A 17947-nucleotide genomic window follows, 5' to 3' on the forward strand; every position below is an offset into this window, starting at 1 on the left:
ATATTAACTCCTCTATATCTTAAAGCCTTTCTATCTATCTTACTGCTTATGGTTTGTGTTAATTTCTCTTTACATTATTAGCCGTTAAAGTTTGTATTATCTTACATATTTAGTACAAACATGAATCTAGTTCAATACAATAACAGGAAAAAAAAAAAAAAGATGTGGCGAAGCGCATATATATATATATATATATATATATATATATATATATATAGCATGCAAAACATATTTTTTCAATATTAGATAGTTAAGTGTAATTTTGACCAAACTATAGAATATCAAGATAATTTTTCCATTTTTTTTTTAAAAAAGCAAACCAAGTTTTGACCTGGATGTCCAAGTCAATCGAGCCAAAACTTAAGACTCGAGTCTACTTAAAGCATTGTCATGTTATTATTTATAAAAAATTAAAATGATAACATCTACCATTTTTTTAGTCAAACCTTGTTTTGACTAGATAAAGATAAAATTTGACTAAATTTAACTAGATTGATCGAGCTACGGTTTGACTTGTTAAATTAATTAGATTATATTAGTTCAATTTTCATACAATTTAAATTATTTTTTTTATCTTTTTATATCTTAATATTAAAAATAATTTTTTTAAAATAAAAAAAATTATTTAAATATATTCTTTAAAAAAAAAAAAAACAAAAATCAACCATCAAAATAACCAAAGTTGATCAAGATTCTTCCCCGCTCCCCGTCTCGTCTTCTGTCTATCTCGTCCTATAATCTAATATTCCAGCAAATATTCCCCTTGTAAAATGTAATTTCTCCTTCATATACTGGAGAGAATCTGCCTCCCCATGGGTCTAAGCATGGTTCATTGCGTTCTTGCCATGATAATCCATTTCTAGCAAACAAACCTTTTACGTAGCCTTGTTTTCTTGAAGAAAATAAACTGTTTCAATTGAAGTCCTCAAAAACGACAGTTACAACTTCCAAGGATCTTAAGAACACCGAAACTTGTCCCATGGGGTGTTCTTTAGGATCTTTGAAGCCTCCACTCCATCCAATGAAGCAACCTTCTATCAATAATATTTCTCCCTGCCATCTCCTTGTAGCGAGTAGTCATGCAGTGCAGGAGTAAACAAGATACAAGAGTCCTTGACTGCTTGCTAAAATATAGTAAAAAAATATATAAGAAAAGCTTTCCACCAAAACCTCAGAGCAATATGGGAAAGATTGACGTATGGATATGATCAATACTATTGATTTTTATGTTGTTTACGTCCTAAGTTCAACTGTTGTAATATAAACTATATATATCACTACAAAGTAAATAAACATGGACCAAAATCAAAAATGTTAATCATCTCTATGATGGTGAGATAAGCAACTAGTTACATGAACCAGAACACCCTTTCTGTAATCTGTATAGCATAAGCTCCTAACCTGTATTATGGACAGCATTACAAGAAAGATTTACTTCTACAAGAACACAACACTCTGAAGAGGGAATGCCATTCTACAATGAAGATCTGGCCATTGTGCTTACCTTCTCCAATAGGCCTTTAATTTCCCCTTCTAATTTGGATTTCATATCTGTTCCATCGTACATTTTCAGTATTGAACTCATCATCTCAAGCTTCTGCTTTATGTAGTTCAGTTGTGACACGTCATTAGCAGATGATTGTGAAGCAAATTCCTTGTCCAGGTTGGTTTTGTCCTTAGCCAGAGGAGAAGATTTCAAACTTGGTATCTCTCTGAGTTCAGGGGTCTTTGTTTCAGCTGATGAGAGATATTGAAGCTGGAAAGTCACACTCGCTGCTCCAAAAGGACTGGCAATTTGGGAATCGTTGAAGGCTTTCTCTGCTTCAGGGCTCCTTAAAAAGACAATTCTTGCACAGCCATTATTGTAGAACACCTCCGTTTCCTCTTGATCAAGGGGCCCAAATTTCTCATATATCATAATAAGATCATTCTTTGAAGGAAGAGAAGATCCCGGAGAAAATGTCGCATAAAGGGCAGCAGCCTCCTGAGATTTCCCATCTGATTCCTTGTCACTTGTCTTCACATCTGTTGCAGTGGCAGCTTGCCTGACTTTGAGCTTGTCCAACTTTGCTTCTTCACTCTTTTTGGGCCTTTTTGACCTGGATTTATAATCAGCAGAACTTCGGTCAGCCAGATTTTGCTCGACCCCTGGTGTCCCCGGTTCAGATTCTTGGGACTTTCTCTTTGTTCTTCCTGGTTGATGTTTGTTGTACATTTTGTAGTTGGATCCATTGCGATAGATTGAACTTCTGAATGCGGAAACAAATTCCTCAACAAAACCAAGAGCATTGCCTTCCTTCAGATATGTCGGATTAAGAGCTAAAGACTGGACATGAGATAGCATTTGCTTGACAGGTGCCTTAATCTTGACTAGATCAATGATGTTGTTCTGATCTTGTTTTGGTGTCTGAGGACCTGAACTGTCTGATATCTGATCTCCACCAGTTTCTTCATAGGCTTTCATCTCAAATTTCTCGCAGATAAGATGGCCTGCAGCCATGGTCATCCGTTCCCTTAATCGAGGATCATTGGAAATTTTCTTGGATTCTGCTTCTAAATCTTTCTTTCTTTGCCCTCTATTAATATTTGTGTATTGCCCTCTATTAATATTTGTGTAGGGAGGGGACAAGTACCTGCTCTGCCTCCTTTCCCTTGAGAATGAACCTTTCTCAATTCGAGCTTTAGCCTCATCACCATCCCTTAGATCACTTAATCCCCCATCTATCTTCTTCTTCCCAGACACAGTTTTGTCCCTTGTTTCATCTATATTTCCCTCAGCATCATCATTTTCAACAGCAGAACTTACCTTCTTGACGTCGCTACCACCAACTTCAAGATCAGATGCTCCAAAAGACTCAGAAAGTGTTGTCTCTTTTCTCAGTCTAGAAACTGAATCACTGCCACCATCAGCATTGACATCATCACTGACTTTCCTCTTCTTCCTCCCAGATGAAGATGCAGACTTTTCTGAGTTTGATCTTAATTCAGCCGCATTTCCCACCTCATTTTTGCAATCAGCAGCTTTATCACTGACTTTCCTCTTCTTCCTGCCAGATGTAGATTCATGTTTGCCAGAGTTTGTTCTTCCTTCACCCACATCCCCCACTTTACTTTTGTCCTCAGCGTCAGCTTTATCACTTGCTTTTCTCTTTTCCCTCCCAGATGAAGATGCAGGTTTACCTGAGCTTGCTTTGTCTATAGGCACATCCCCCGCCACATTTTGGATCTTAGCATCCATCAACTGTCCCATAATTTGACCTCCACCTTTCCCTGTCTCTCTCTCGGCGGAAGATGTTTGTTTCCTTGACTCTGTTTCTTCTTTAGTCACATCATCCTCCTTGTTTTCAGCCTCGGCATCTATATCCCCACGCAAAATTTCAGCAATGCTTTTCTGTTTCCTTCTCCGATTCCATCTATCCTCTGACATATCTTGACATTTCTGCAAAGGGCCCTGGGTGGTTTGGCCAAATTTATAGCTTGTCGGTGAAGAAAGCCAGTCTTCCTCAACTGGACCCTGAATTCTGGCTTCTACTCCACCACTGTGATCAGTCACGTCCATCATCCAATTTCTGGTGTCATCATCAAGGCCTGAAATTGGCAGTAGCTCATGGTAAGTTGGCAACTGGTAACCTCCTTTTGCTCGATAAAAAGCTGACAGCCAGTTCTTTAACACTGTGACTTCCAGCATATTAACAGTACTGACAAACTGAGCAGCATCTTTCAATACAGGAAGGAATGCTGCTGGTTCAAACAAAGCAGTTGAGAACTTCTCAATTCCACCTTCAGGCACAAGAAGTCCTTCCTTAATTCCAGTATTCACTGCCAATGATCTACCAAACCCAATCAAATTCTCCTGAGGCACGCAAGCACAGGTCATCTTCAAATCCACAAGTCTACCAACCTCATCCACCGCCTCCTTTACTGCATTCACAAAGCTTTTTGAGTTACTCTGCTTGAACATTTCCACAAAATTCTCCTCGAAAGGGCTCAACTGAGATGGATTGCACCAAGCAAACGTGCTATCTCCAAAATAAGCTACAAGAATTTTATCCCTTTGTTTAACTTTCTTCGCGTAATCAGATGCATTTGAAGGATCATAAACCCGCCCCGGCCACCATGGATGACTCTTAATCTTACCCCACACAAAATCGCCAACCCTAAATTGATCATCTGCTATATCCACCTCTCCTTCCCTACCATCATCAGCATCATCAATACTCTCATTTGCAACTAGTAAATCAGTATTCAAACCATGATCCCCAAAGCCCCTTTGCTCATTCTTGTTAAGATAATCCAAAACAGAGTCTAACCCTTTAAGACACCCACTTTCTTGCATCTTTAACAAAGAAGACACTCCATTAATCTCAGAATCCTCAAGATTATTAACATCAAAGGCGGGAGCTAAATCATCAACAAAACCTTCCTTTCCGTTTTCTTTGATAGTTTTGGCACCTGGGTCTGTGGTTTTATCAGCTGCTAGGGTTTTAGCTTCCATTTTTTTAGGGCAAAGAAAATCGAAGTCCCTTCTTAAATTTTGCAACTGACAATCAACACAAAAACGCAAGAAAACAAAGTAAATACAAGAAAAACATTAAACAGGTATTCAAACAAGCCATAAATAAAGCACCTATATGTATTTGTTAGTAAAATAAAACAAAACAAAAAGAAAGATAACTGGAAATAGAAAATAACTTGATAAAAAAAAAAAAAAAAGATGAACAAACCTGGGCTCCTTGTTCTTTGTTTTTTTGATTCTCTTACACCATTTTTCACTCAAGGGGAAGAGAGGGTTTTTTTTTTAAAAAAAATTATTATTATTATTACAAAGAGAGAGAAATGAATTTCGGGCTAGAGAAACGAAGAAGGAAATATTGTCTGAAAAATGGGGCACTATATTGATGTTTATTCGTCCGTTGTCAGCCGGTGAATTAATTCTCAGATGTTTTTTCTACATCCCTATATATTTCCTTTTATGCTTAAAAGATCCCTTCACTATTTTTTTTTTTAATATCAAACCTATATGGAATATTTTGTTACTGCCATACGCTTCGACTGCTCAAAGCTTGTAATTTTTAACTAATATACATTTTAGTTTCTAAATATATTTTTTAAAATTTTACTATCGCTCTTAGTTAAAAATCTCCGGTCATCACATTCTATGGCATAATTGTTTTTTTTTTCAAGTTAAGTCTCTACTTATCAAATTATAAACTTATCTAAACTAGTCAAATAATTTAAATAAATTGTTGAACTAGGCAAGAGTTAACCTAAGAAAATAAAAAACAATGAAATAAGGAAAACAATTATTTATCTATTTTATTATTAAGTTATTTGATTTTCTTCAGCTTTCCCATATCATCAAAGATGTATTGTTTTTTAACAAAACTCTTATTTTATATAATATTATATATTTATTATGAGCATTTTCTTTTTTTTTTTTCTTTTGATGTTTTTAGTTATAAATCAAGAAAACATATTAAAAAATAAAGAAAATAACAAGAACTTTATAAAGATAGATATATACATGAAGAAACAAACTTTTTATTTGTAAGAGAAAAATTTCAAGAGATTTTAGGGACTAAAATGCATATAAGTGAAGAATTACATGGTATGAATACATGAGACGTGTCAATTTTTAATGGTGGTGATGAAACCAATTGATGTAGCAATAACAAAAATGTAACTTACAAGGTTGATATTAAGACAAAACTAGGAGAAAGATTTTTCAGACACAGAACAAAGAGTACAAAAGCACCAATCCATTTTTCTTAAACTCTCAATGTTTTCAATTGGTGTTCTAAAGCATCGGACATTCTTGAGTTGAGCCCCCCGCCCCTCTCTAGGATTTGTAAATAAATAACATCGACACTTAAATATAATTTAGTTTTTTTAAAAAATATAAATTGAAGTGTGGAAAATAAATAATTATCTATAACTTTAGCCAAATATTTTATATTTTATCATGAAAAAAAAAAATTGTAACTATTTTATAGAAATAATAGTAGGATTCTATTATACAAACATATCTACCATATAATTTAATAGCAAATTTTCTATAGCTTATCGTACCATTGAGAGAGTGTGACTTTGCAGTGATTCTTTTTAGGTGTGTTAAGAAGTCTTTAGTAGGACAAGAAGTTACCTTATAATATTATAGTTACTAGAAGTCCTAACTAATCTTTAGAGATTCTAGACAAGAAACTAGTAGCATAAATGGAAGGTATTAATACTCCTAATACGTTTTATCCAAGGTAATCTACATTGTTTTTCTTTGTTTGTGATTGCTATGGTCTAATAGTGTTTCTAAATTTTATTAGCCTGTTATGGCGGGTTTGCTACAATGAACAAATCTTGGTTTGCTAGATCAAGAACTTGGTCTAAAAGATCCCAACTTAAAAAGATATTAGAAGAAAACAAGCTCATTCACAACTCATTGTTGTGAAGGAGCTAAAGTTAGAAATCCAATTAAGTGATTATTGAAATTTCATTTTTCACTTATGTATTTCAAATGTCCATGACTCTTGTACAATGGGACATGTTGAAATATCCCCAATTATTGTGGAGTTTTATTTCAAACAAACTTGAATTTTGGATATCTTTGTGTCATTCTTAATAATATTTTAGATAAGACTTTTAATTTTTATTCTTATATTAGAAGTGAATGAGTTGTATTACTCCCAATAATATTTTGAATATTAACCCTTTTATAAGTTTTTTATCCTTATATTAAAGTTAATAATATATTTTCTTGCCAAAAATAAGTTTTTAATATTTTTGAAATATAGACCAAAATCGTTTGGAATTTTATGAACTAGTTGTAAGATTCTGTAATACTTTTTGTATTTTTGAAAATGCAAAAATATTTTTTTAATATTTTTTCTTATTTTTAAGACATGCTCTAATATTTTGTTTTAGGATTTTTGGTCATTTGAAGGAAACCTTTTATTTATTTTTTTAAGAATATATATATTTTTTTCTTTTTTCAAGGTTTTGTTTAGCAAAAACCTATTTTTTTCTTTAAATAAAATAGTCAAAATAGGCTTAAAGGCATGTTTGCTAAATACACCTTGAAGCCAAAAGAATCTTTCATAAAAAAAGTTGAAAACCAAACAAGACCTTAATCAAATAACCCGAATTGAACCCAACCAAGTTGACCCAAAATCTTTGTTTAAGCATAAACCAAACAAAAAGCAATGGTTTGACCTGAAAAAAAAAAATCAAAATCAAAACTTAAAACAAATCAAGCTTGCCACAAACACAAAAACCAAAATATTCTTGATCAAAACAAATCAAAATCAAGAAAAAAAAACTAAAACACAAAAAACATCAAGAACATGCCTAACAACATGAACTAAGATCCAAACTAGATATGAATTAACCAAAGATATAGGCATGTTGAAAATCAATTACTGAACAATAATCAAGCATCAAACATCAACGATTATCAACCAATAATCACAATTCGATAAAAATAGGTTTAAGTGCAAAAACAGAACTCTAGAATTACAACTTAGAAATCATGATTATTATTACGAAATGAGCCTAAATTATTGATTCACGAACTCATGTAAAGATGTTGGTGCAAATAAGCGAAGTAAAAATGGTCAAAATCAAGTAGCCAAAGCAATGTTCCTATAAAGAACATTGCCCAGAATTCGCCTAAAAATGCAGAAATGTCATTCAACCCAAAACTAATCTTTTAGGCCTTCTAACCTCTTGATTTTTGTTCCTATAAATCACATTGTCATAGTTACATATGTTTAAATCAAAGCAAACAATAAAAAACAACAAATCATGAAAAACATGCATAAGGTTTCAAATCCTAAAAGTGTTAAACCTAATCAACAAGCATATTCAATAATTTGGGATTTAAAATTTGCATTTAATAGTCAATATGACTCACACAAACCTAGATACCAAGAACATGCATCAAAACAAACATTAAAAGTCTAGTCCTATTTTTAGGAGATTCCAAAACTATTTCATTCCATCAAAACAATCATAAACATATCTTCTTTGCATCCAATAATATCAATAAGAAACTTAAATTAAGATTAAACAAAGAAAAAATAACAGTTTTATGAATTAATCAAAATTCAAGCTCAACACATTGTAACAACAAAACAAGTTCAAAATATCATTAAAACATTCAAGAAAGAGTTAGAGGTGTGCCTTATGGACATCCCCTACTAGTTTAGAAAAGGTTTATACCTTTAAAGCTTCAATTAATGACAAAACAAGTTCAAAATATCATTAAAACATTCAAGAAAGAGTTAGAGGTGTGCCTTATGGATATCCCCTACTAGTTTAGAGAAGGTTTATACCTTTAAAGCTTCAATTAATAACTGATGTCTTTTTTGCTCTCTTTCGCAAAATTTTGCCTCTAACAATTTCTACCTTTTCAAAGATAAAGAAACTTTTATGCTAGGTTTATGAACCTTTACAACTAGGATATCCTTATCTATATTTTTCTCTCTTCTTTCTCCTCCATGCTCTGATTTTTCAAGGGTTTATATAGGGTTTCAAGCTAAGATTTTGATAAATGTTTGATGATGATTTATTAATACTTGACCCTCTGATCAAAATGATGAGGGTTTTGAATGATTTTAACAGTTGGAAGCTTTGTACTTTGTTGGTTTTGCAATAAACATGGGTTTAGAGATTTTGATGATTTTGTTAAACTTAGAGATCAAAGAGTTGTTTCTAGTTTTATGATCCTAAGAGAAATGTGGCCAACTCTTGGTAATAACCCATTGAAAAAGTCCAAAGTGTGATCACATAAAACAATTGGTGGTTTTGTACAATAGGTAACAAAGTCATGGCTAACTGAATTGACCATTTTTGAAGCCTTATTAAAGTAATTTTGATGTCATCGTCATTGAAGACAACTTAAAGTTGGTAAAGAGGAAACATGCCTTTCTTTTTTATCTAACCTTACTCAATTTGAAGGTTTGTAGCTTCACGTTCATTTGTTTGAAGATGCTAACTTGATCAACATAAAATTATTAAAGAAAAAGATGAATAGTGGTCAAACGACGTGTCATCTACCCTATATTCCAAACAGTGCATTTGAACATGAACCATATATCATGTCATCTAGATTAACCACTAAGAAATGAGGGTTTTTAGTTTAGGATTTGATCAAATTCCATTTAGTCCCTAATCTTGTGATTTCTTTTAGTTACACCTGTAATTGCCTTTAAACTTTCAATTTCATGGAATTTTACCCATGATTAAACTAGTGTTAATCCCTAAAGTTTAGTGACTTTTCTAATTTGGTACTTGGTAATCAATTTGTGTATTCTAACCCTTAATCGATCAATAAACTTTAAATTTTCTTTAATTTGACCCTTAATTAAACCAATGCCAGCCTTTGAAGTCTTGCGCCTTATACAAAATGATCGTTGGTTTTGAATTTCTTTAATCAAGTCCCTAATTGCCCATTAAATTTCAATATATATGCAATTAAACATTTGATTTGATCAAATTAAATTTTCAAAATTATGGCTTAACCCTTAGACTTTTTTTTCTTCCAATTAAAACCAAAATTGAACTCATAAACTAATGTTTCTTGCAATTAAGCCCTCAATAAATTCAATTAAACCCTAAAAAATTCCAATGAAGTTTGTAAACATCCAATTTTTATTTTTCCTTTCCAAATTCAATTTCTCCCATTTCAAGAGGCCTTCACTTGTTCTTATTGGACTGCTAATTTTTTCAACTTTATATATTTCGATGTCACGGTCACACAAATTAATTACCCTAGCTTCAACACAACACTATAGAGCAGGCAAGGAGTCGATCCCACGAGAAAGATTCAAGTCAAATTTTTATGATGTATGATATGCAACTGGGGGGGTTGTGAAGTTATCTAGGCTAAAGCAAAAGAAAAGAAAAAAAACTATCAAGCAAAATTAAATAAAATCAGAAAATTATCAAGCGAACAAACCTTGGTCGCAAGCACACATCCACCTACAGAAATCAGAACTGATCATGGAAACGAAACATCAATTTATATTCTGAATATTTATCTCTTCTTAACATTGGTTAGTTAACGGATTCGCTATATAACTAACCCTAACCATCAAACAACCACAGTTTCCGCACTAGTAATTTAATTTAATGGCAGCCTTAAGAACTAGATAAGTTAATTAATCAAGAAAACATAGTTGTCCGTAGTCTATGTTTGATTTGATTGAATGTTCTACCTAAGATTAATAACATAGATCCGCCACAATTATTAACTTAGTTGTTTCACAAGTTCATATACCACAACTCCGGTTTTGATATCAAACTTAGCAATAGATTGTCTACAATAATAACTTAGAGTCCGTTTTGTTTTATGTTTTGAAGACGCTTTTATATATATATATATATATATATATATTATTTTTTTAACTTTCTTTCTATTTCTTTTTTTATTTACTTTTTTTTTCTTTTCTAATTTTTTGTATAATTAAGTAGGGCCTTAAAATTGGTAATAATAAATTCCTCATCTTTACAATACTTACAGAGCTAAGATTTGTTAAGTGCTTTACGTAGTAAGTTTGTAAAAATAAATTGTTCTCCAAACTTGATCTTCTCAAGCTTTAGTTCGGTTGACTTGAAACTATTTCTTTGCGACGATCTCCTTTAACTAGAATTATGATTCAACTATTTTCGTCAAGAGATGATTTTTCTATTATCTCAACAACTTTGTTTTTAGCTCAGTTTACCTGAAATCCTGAAACTCAGCAATTCAATTAAACTAGAACTCTAGTTTTAACTGTTCCCGTTTAGAAAAGAGTTTTGTTGTCTCAACAACCCTTGTTTATAGCTTAATTGACATAAAATTCTGAATCTCAGTGATTCCCTTCAACTAGAACCATGATGTTACAACTATTAAAAGAACCATATTCTCATAACTATTCTCCTATGCATTTTTATTTTTTTAGAAAAGTCCTGTCACCTCAGTGACTTTTGTTTCTAACTCTTTTGACCTGAAATCCTATATATATTTTAGCGATTCCCTTCAACTAGAACTTTGGTCTTGTAATTACTAGGAGAACCATATTCTCATAGATGTTCTTTTATGCAACTATTTTTATGGTAGAGTTTTGTCATCTCAGTGACTCTTGTTTCCAACTTAGTTGGCCTGAAATCATGCAGCTTAGCGATTCCCTTCAACTAGAACTTTGGTTTTACAGTTACTAGGAGAACCGTGTTCTCACAGCTCTTCTCCAATACAACCATTTTTTTGGTAGAATCTTGTCATCTCATCAACTCTTGTTTTCAACTCAGTTGACCTGAAATCCTGTATCTTAGTGATTCTCTTCAACTAGAATCTTAGTTTTACAGCTATCAGGAGAACCATATTCTTATAATTATTCTCCTACGCAATTGTTTTCTGGCAAAGTCCTATGATCTCAACGACTCTTGTTTTTAACTTAGTTGATCTAAAATCCTGTTTCTCAGCGATTCCCTTTAACTAGAACTATCCAAAGTAATCTTAATTATTTTGATTGAATCCAAAATATTTTGATTGCAAAGCTAGTTTATTTCCTGATTACAGGGTTAACTTTCCCTTTCTTGATTTCCAAGGATTTTTCTTATAAAATAAAACGTTGCTTTAGGGTTAAATGCATGTATCCTTACTTGATTCGAAAATATAAGTCCCCTCTTAGTTGGTTCTCTATGAGCTTCTCTTTCTAGTATGAGCTTGTTTATTTGCTCAAATTTCATTTTCTTGATCTATAATATGCTCATGTGTTGTGTTTTTTACCCATTTTATTTTGGGAAAAAGCCTTCAGTTTTTGTTTCTTATGGGTCCCTTTCTTGCTCCATTGAATAGGTGATTTTACATTGCTTTCCATCATGTTTTTGTCAATGCTTTAATTGCCTTTTCTATTTTAAGGGTTTTTTAGTTTTTTTTTTCAGCACAGAAATCCTTTTTCCAAGAAGAAATCTTTTAAAGACTTGGTTTAGTTCATGAAAACTAAAACTTTCAATATATGCATCAAAACTATGTTTCAAACAATTCTCCTAAAGGTTTTATCAATTTCAGAGTGTGGGTTATCTTAGGTTAGGCTTTTATTGTAGGTAACCTTCTGTTCTAGTTTTCAAAGAGGTTTCAAGCATTTACTTGAAAATTTATATAGAATCAAAATTTATCTCATGTTGGAATTTACATTTTCCTTGCATGAATAATAGTGGGTCACTACTCTTTTTATCACTTTATGTGAAAGGTTGGATCATCATTTATCAACCTAGGTTGTGTATGCTTGATTAGAAATGATTTCTAAAGGCACATAATGCAGACTATGGCTATGGTTTTGGCCTATGAAAGAAATGGATGTTTTACAGCAAAAAAAAAAAAATGTTTAATGTTTTAAAGACTTAAGATCACTTTTTCTCCAGCCTCTTTTCTTTTGTGAAGTCATCTTATAGATTTCATTTGGATATGCTTTTTTTCTTATCAAGGAGTCTCGCTTCAGAATCTTTTCCTTTGCTTATGATATTTAGTCATAAAGCATCATGAAATCATCATTTCCTTTCTTTGTTTTTCACTTCTTTCTTTTTGCTTCCTCTTTTTACTTGTTTTTTTTTTTTTTTTTCATGATGATACCCTGTAGTGTTAGGTTTTGACTTTTATAGATCCATGTATGCATTTGAGTAGTTTGCTCTTTTTATGATGATAGACAAAGATGTCATTTTCTCATTTCAAACACACATCGTTAAGATTCATAAACTTTGTCATTTTTCAAGATAATTCAAGCATGATTGCCAAGCCACTGCCAAAAATTTATCCATGCAATTTAAAATGTCATTCAAAGACAGGTTTTATCTCATAATTAGTTTTGGTTTGTTTGGTTTGGTCACCCTCTAATTTAGAATTGCTTGAATCTCATTTTGAGCATATTATGATTCATTCCTCATAATCATGCACAAAGCAAATTCTTTCAAGATTTAGAAAAAAAAGAATTTCAAATGCTTTGAGATCATGTAATTTATAAAGAAAGGTTCTTTATACCAATAATTCATGGCTAAACTTTACTATATTAATTTGGAAGAAGCTAGATACATCATACATAATATTTCTTTATAGAATCAAATATCACAGGTCTAGCTAGATTTTCTCCATCCATTCTAGACAGCATTAGAGTTGCTCTCAAGAAAGCTTTCTTCACTATATAGGGACTCTCATAGTTAGATGCCTATTTGCTCTAGTCTTCTCCTAGTAAAGGTGATATTTTCTTTAGTAAGAGATCTCTGTCTTGGAATATTCAAGGTTGAACCTTCTTGTTTTATGTCTTAGCCATTATTTTCTGGTAGAATTGGTGATGACAAATTACAGGTATCCTCTTCTCACTAATTAGGCTTAGCTATTCATATATCATTTTAGCCCAATTGACCTTTATTAGCTTAAAATTTATCAATACTCTGAATGATGGGATTTCCATTTCCAAAGGTATTATCGCTTCCATTGCATACACTAAAGAATACGGGGTAGCTCTTATTAAAATTTTGACTGTATTGTGATATGTGTAAAGGGAAAATGACAATATCTCATGTAAATCTTTGTAAGTGACCACTATTTTCTAAATAATTTTATTGACATTCTTGTTGGCAACTTTTATAACACCACTCATTTTTTTCCATATGGTGAGGAATTTGAATGCTTGATTTTTCATTTGGCACATAGATCCATTATCATCTTGCTATTGAAGTCTTAAGCATTATCAATCACTATTTTTCTTGGCGAACTATATCAATATATCAAGTTCTTTTTTATAAACCTATTCACCACCTTCTATGTCACATGAGCATAAAAACTGGCCTTCACCCACTTTGTAAAGTAATCGATATCCACAAGGATAAACCCATGCCTATTATTGGCTTTTTGATTAACAAGCTCAATCACATCAATTCATTACATTGTAAATGACCATGAAGATGTTAGATTAAATAGAGAAGTTGAAAGTGCATTGCTTTTGTCATTATACACTTGACACTTATGGCATTTTCTAGCATAGTCGATGCAGTCTTTTTCTAATGTTATAAAAAATAACTAGCCCTTTGTATCTTTCCTGCCACTATATGCCCACTAGTATAAGTTGAGCAAATCCTTAAAGTCTACATAAACCCTGATCTTTTTCTTCTTCTTTTTCAATACAATAACTATATTAGATACCAATTATAGATATTTAACTACTTCTAAAAAGCCAGCGTTCCACTACTTTTTAATTTTTACCTTGACTTTAATCAGGACATCTTGGTGGGTTTTTCTCAACTTTTGTTTGACTGATCTGCATCCTTTTATAAGTGGTACCTTGTTTACTACAATAAATGTATCCAAACTAAGCATATTCTTATAGGATCAGACAAAAACAGCTGTATTTTCTTATAGCAAAGTGATAATTTCTTCTCTTTCTTTAGAGGTGATCAAGGTTCCTATTTTTAGTTTTCTTTTAACTTGCTCATCACCCATGTTTATGGTATCAAGCTTTTCTATAACGGGTTTTCGGGCTTGTTTCTACTCTATTAATTTTGTAATTTCCCTTATATTTATTTCATCACATTCTTCTCCATTCATAACTACTACATATTTATTAAAGTTTGGTCATTCATTTTTTGTGCAAGGTGTAGATAGTGTTATAGAAAGTTCTCTTTCAAGACTCCTAAAAGCAGAAGTGTTCTGTGTATAATAAAAAGAAAATTTTTAGAAAATGAATGATCTCATTATTTAGAAAAGGTTGGTTTAACAACAAAGATAAAGCCTAATTGACATCTTAAACCTTGATTGTTAATTAGGAAACAATAAAAAGCAAATAAAAACAGAGATAAAAGAACTTTTAGACAAGCAATGTTGGTTTACATTTTATAAACCACTGGATCTTCCTACGTCACCTAATTTTTAAACTTCTTAACTTTAGCTAGCTTTCATACAAAGGTCATGGCGAAGACTTCTTCCAAGGTATGAATGGACAATTTTGGCAATACTTCATCTTCCTTTCCAGACTTTGTCTTCTTGAAATCGTATTTGACCACTTGAAATCGTATTTGACCATTTGTTTCCTCTAAGGTGTTTATGTTTATTTGTAAAGAGTTTCTGAACAAGGATTACCATTCCTTTTATTAGGTTGCATCACATATGCAACTTTTGGGAATGAAATCCTAATTGGTGGGATGGCCAGATCTTCTTCTTTTTCAGGCTCTCTTCTTTTAATTTTAGCCATTATCTTTTCTCTTTTCATACCAATAACTTGCCTATAATATTCCTTTTTGGGGTTATATTCAATTCTGAATCTCTGATCATTATATTTTATCTTTATCATATTGATTCGTTTTGACATTCTAGTGTTAGGGTCATATTGAAATGGAATTCCATGTTTTGGGAAACATTTAGTTGCCATCCTTGTTGCTTCTAAGATTTTTACCTTTCCCAGCATAATATTTTCAAGAACCCACTCCATATTTATAATCTCAAAAGCATGAATATTTCAATCCCTCTAATTCTCTACTTCAATGAAGGGTATCGTTGCATTTTTTTTTTTTATCATGGAAATGGTTTCTTCGGCTTTGATTGTTACCAACATTCCATTCATGATATACTTCAAGCATTGATGCAATGATGAAGTTATTGCCCCATCCACTTGTAGTGTTATTAGAAACACTTGTTGTCCCATATATAGCTTTACTTTTAAAGTCTTGATTATCTATCTTGGTGAGCCATCATATGCTCTTGTCATTATGATACTTAGTTTCATATGAGATACATCGATAGACATCCTAGTATGTGTCTTTGTAACACATTAAGAACCAATCTATTATCAATGAGCACTTTGCTAATAAGGCAATCCTTATATTTGATAGTGATGTACAAGGGTTTGTTGTGTCGAGTTCCCTTGACATCTTCCATCAAATACAAGTAATAAGTCACATGAATTCTCCCTACCAGATGTTTCATGTATTTCTACTCAATATCCTTGTTGTAGCCCATTTTTAGGTCTTTTCACAAAAAAGAAGAAAATACAAAAAAAATATATCAAAAACATATATTCAAAATAAATCAAAAAAATAATAGTCGTGAAAAGATGATGCCAGAGCACCCAAAAAATGGTTAAAAATTGGTTAAGGAGGTTTAAAAATACAAAGATTGGAATTTGACAATATATCGTTGATTAATGAGAGCCTTGTTGATAAAGAAAATTCAATTTGAGGAAGAAAACTCCAAAATCATATGTTTATAAACTTAATTAAATTTTATTAAAGGTTTAATTGAATTTATGGAGGGTTTGAATGCAAGAAAAAATATTTTTTAGTCAATTTAGGCTTTAATAGGAAGAAATTAAAGTTCTAGAGTTAAATTATAATTTTTTAAGAGTTGATTGGATCAAATCAGTGGCTTAATTGTATAAATATTGAAGTTGAATGGGCAATTAGGGACTTGATTGAAGAAATCCAAAACCAATTACCAAAATGGAAAAAGCGCACAAATTAAAAGACTGATTTGAAATTGACACATTTTAGCGCCATTTCCTTTTAAATGAAACAGTGCGTTTTAGGCAAAACAGCGATGTTTTATGTACTGTTCATAAAAAAAAACAGAGAAAAGCCAAAACGATGTCGTTTTGAACATCACTAGGGGTCTTCTTCTTCCCTTGGACATGTAGAGGCTGGGGAAGAAGAAGTTTCTCTCCCTTACAACGCCACTCCCTCTCTCTCCACCCCACTTGCCTAGGAAACCCGACACATCCTATACCCACACATACCCTACCACCATGATGAAAAACCAGGAGAGCCATGCCCTATGGACAGCCATGCTTAGCCACCCTACCATGTGCTAAAATAGTGGCAGGGTAGCCAATTTACCCTACTTCGTGACAGAGGTAAGGTGCCCCTCTCCCCTACCTCTTATAAATACAGGGGAGTAACCATATAGAAGGGGAGATTTTTTTTAGAAGAGAAACAAAAACATAGGGGAATGAGAGTAAGAAGAGGAAGATTTGTTTGAGATATTGAGGAGAGAAAGCGAAAATAGACGTAAGGGAGAGAAGAACAAAGATTGGGGGTCTCTGCACAGAAAAGAAGAAGAATTGGTCCTCACCCCTGAGCAACACCGTTGTTTCTTCCTTTCCACTGCCACTAGCAGCACTCTGAGTAACCACCAACAGAATTAAGGAGAGAGAGAGTGGAAGAATCGAGCTGATGAGAGAATAAAGGGAAAGAATGGAAAAAAACCAGATAATAGAGGAGAAAAGAAGAACATAATCTCTCTCTCCGACCTCTCTCTCTTCGTCGTTGGAAGTAGTGCTGCCAATAATAGTAGCCATCACAGAAACAGAAGAAGAATCAGAGAAGAGGAGGGAATGAAAAAAAGAGAATAAAATAGAGAAGTAGAGAAGAAGAAGAAGAAATATCGATTTGCCGCTCAGCTCCCCAGTTTGCAACCATAACGCCACCGCCACCAAAGAGCACCATTGTGAGCCTCCACAACAGCCACCATAAGTCAATTCCCCACCCCTCTCTTCCTTCTTCTTCTACTTCCACCTCTCGTCTCCACTGTTCACGTAGCATGTGAACAATAGGGAGTGTTCCACTGTTCACTAGGTCAAACAAGTCCAGCCTAGCCCAGCCCAAAATGAGTGGGCCGGGTCCAACGCAGTCCAAAAAAAAATCAAAAAAACATTTTGAAAAATTTGTGATTTTCCCGCATATTTTTCAATTGAATTTTGCTTAATATTTTTTTGTGTTTTTATACTGTAAATATACAAATTCGGTATTAAAATACCTGTTTTGCCGAAACATTGCAAAAATTACAAAAAAATAATAAAAAAATATCTTGCTTTTATGCATACGACTAAGTATCTCAAAAAACTCATATTTTGATTCAACAAAAATTTCAAAAAATATATGTTAATATGCATTTTGGCTTTAATAACCAGTTTATTAAAGTCACGAGAACTAG

At 32.6% G+C, this 17947-nt stretch overlaps 1 protein-coding gene across 1 annotated transcript; it reads right to left on the minus strand.

Annotated features, from left to right (window-relative positions):
- Positions 1–1295: 1295 nt before the first annotated feature.
- On the minus strand, positions 1296–4881 carry LOC118050859 (PWWP domain-containing protein 3). Its single transcript, XM_035061338.2, has 2 exons — positions 4725–4881; positions 1296–4540 (listed from the first exon to the last, which is right to left on the minus strand). Exon 2 carries the CDS (start codon positions 4493–4495, stop codon positions 1475–1477), a length of 3021 nt encoding a protein of 1006 aa, XP_034917229.1. The 5' UTR covers positions 4496–4540; positions 4725–4881; the 3' UTR covers positions 1296–1474.
- Between the last annotated feature and the right edge of the window lie 13066 nt (positions 4882–17947).

Source organism: Populus alba, chromosome 4 (genome assembly GCF_005239225.2).
Source record: "Populus alba chromosome 4, ASM523922v2, whole genome shotgun sequence".
NCBI classification, from domain to species: domain Eukaryota; kingdom Viridiplantae; phylum Streptophyta; class Magnoliopsida; order Malpighiales; family Salicaceae; genus Populus; species Populus alba.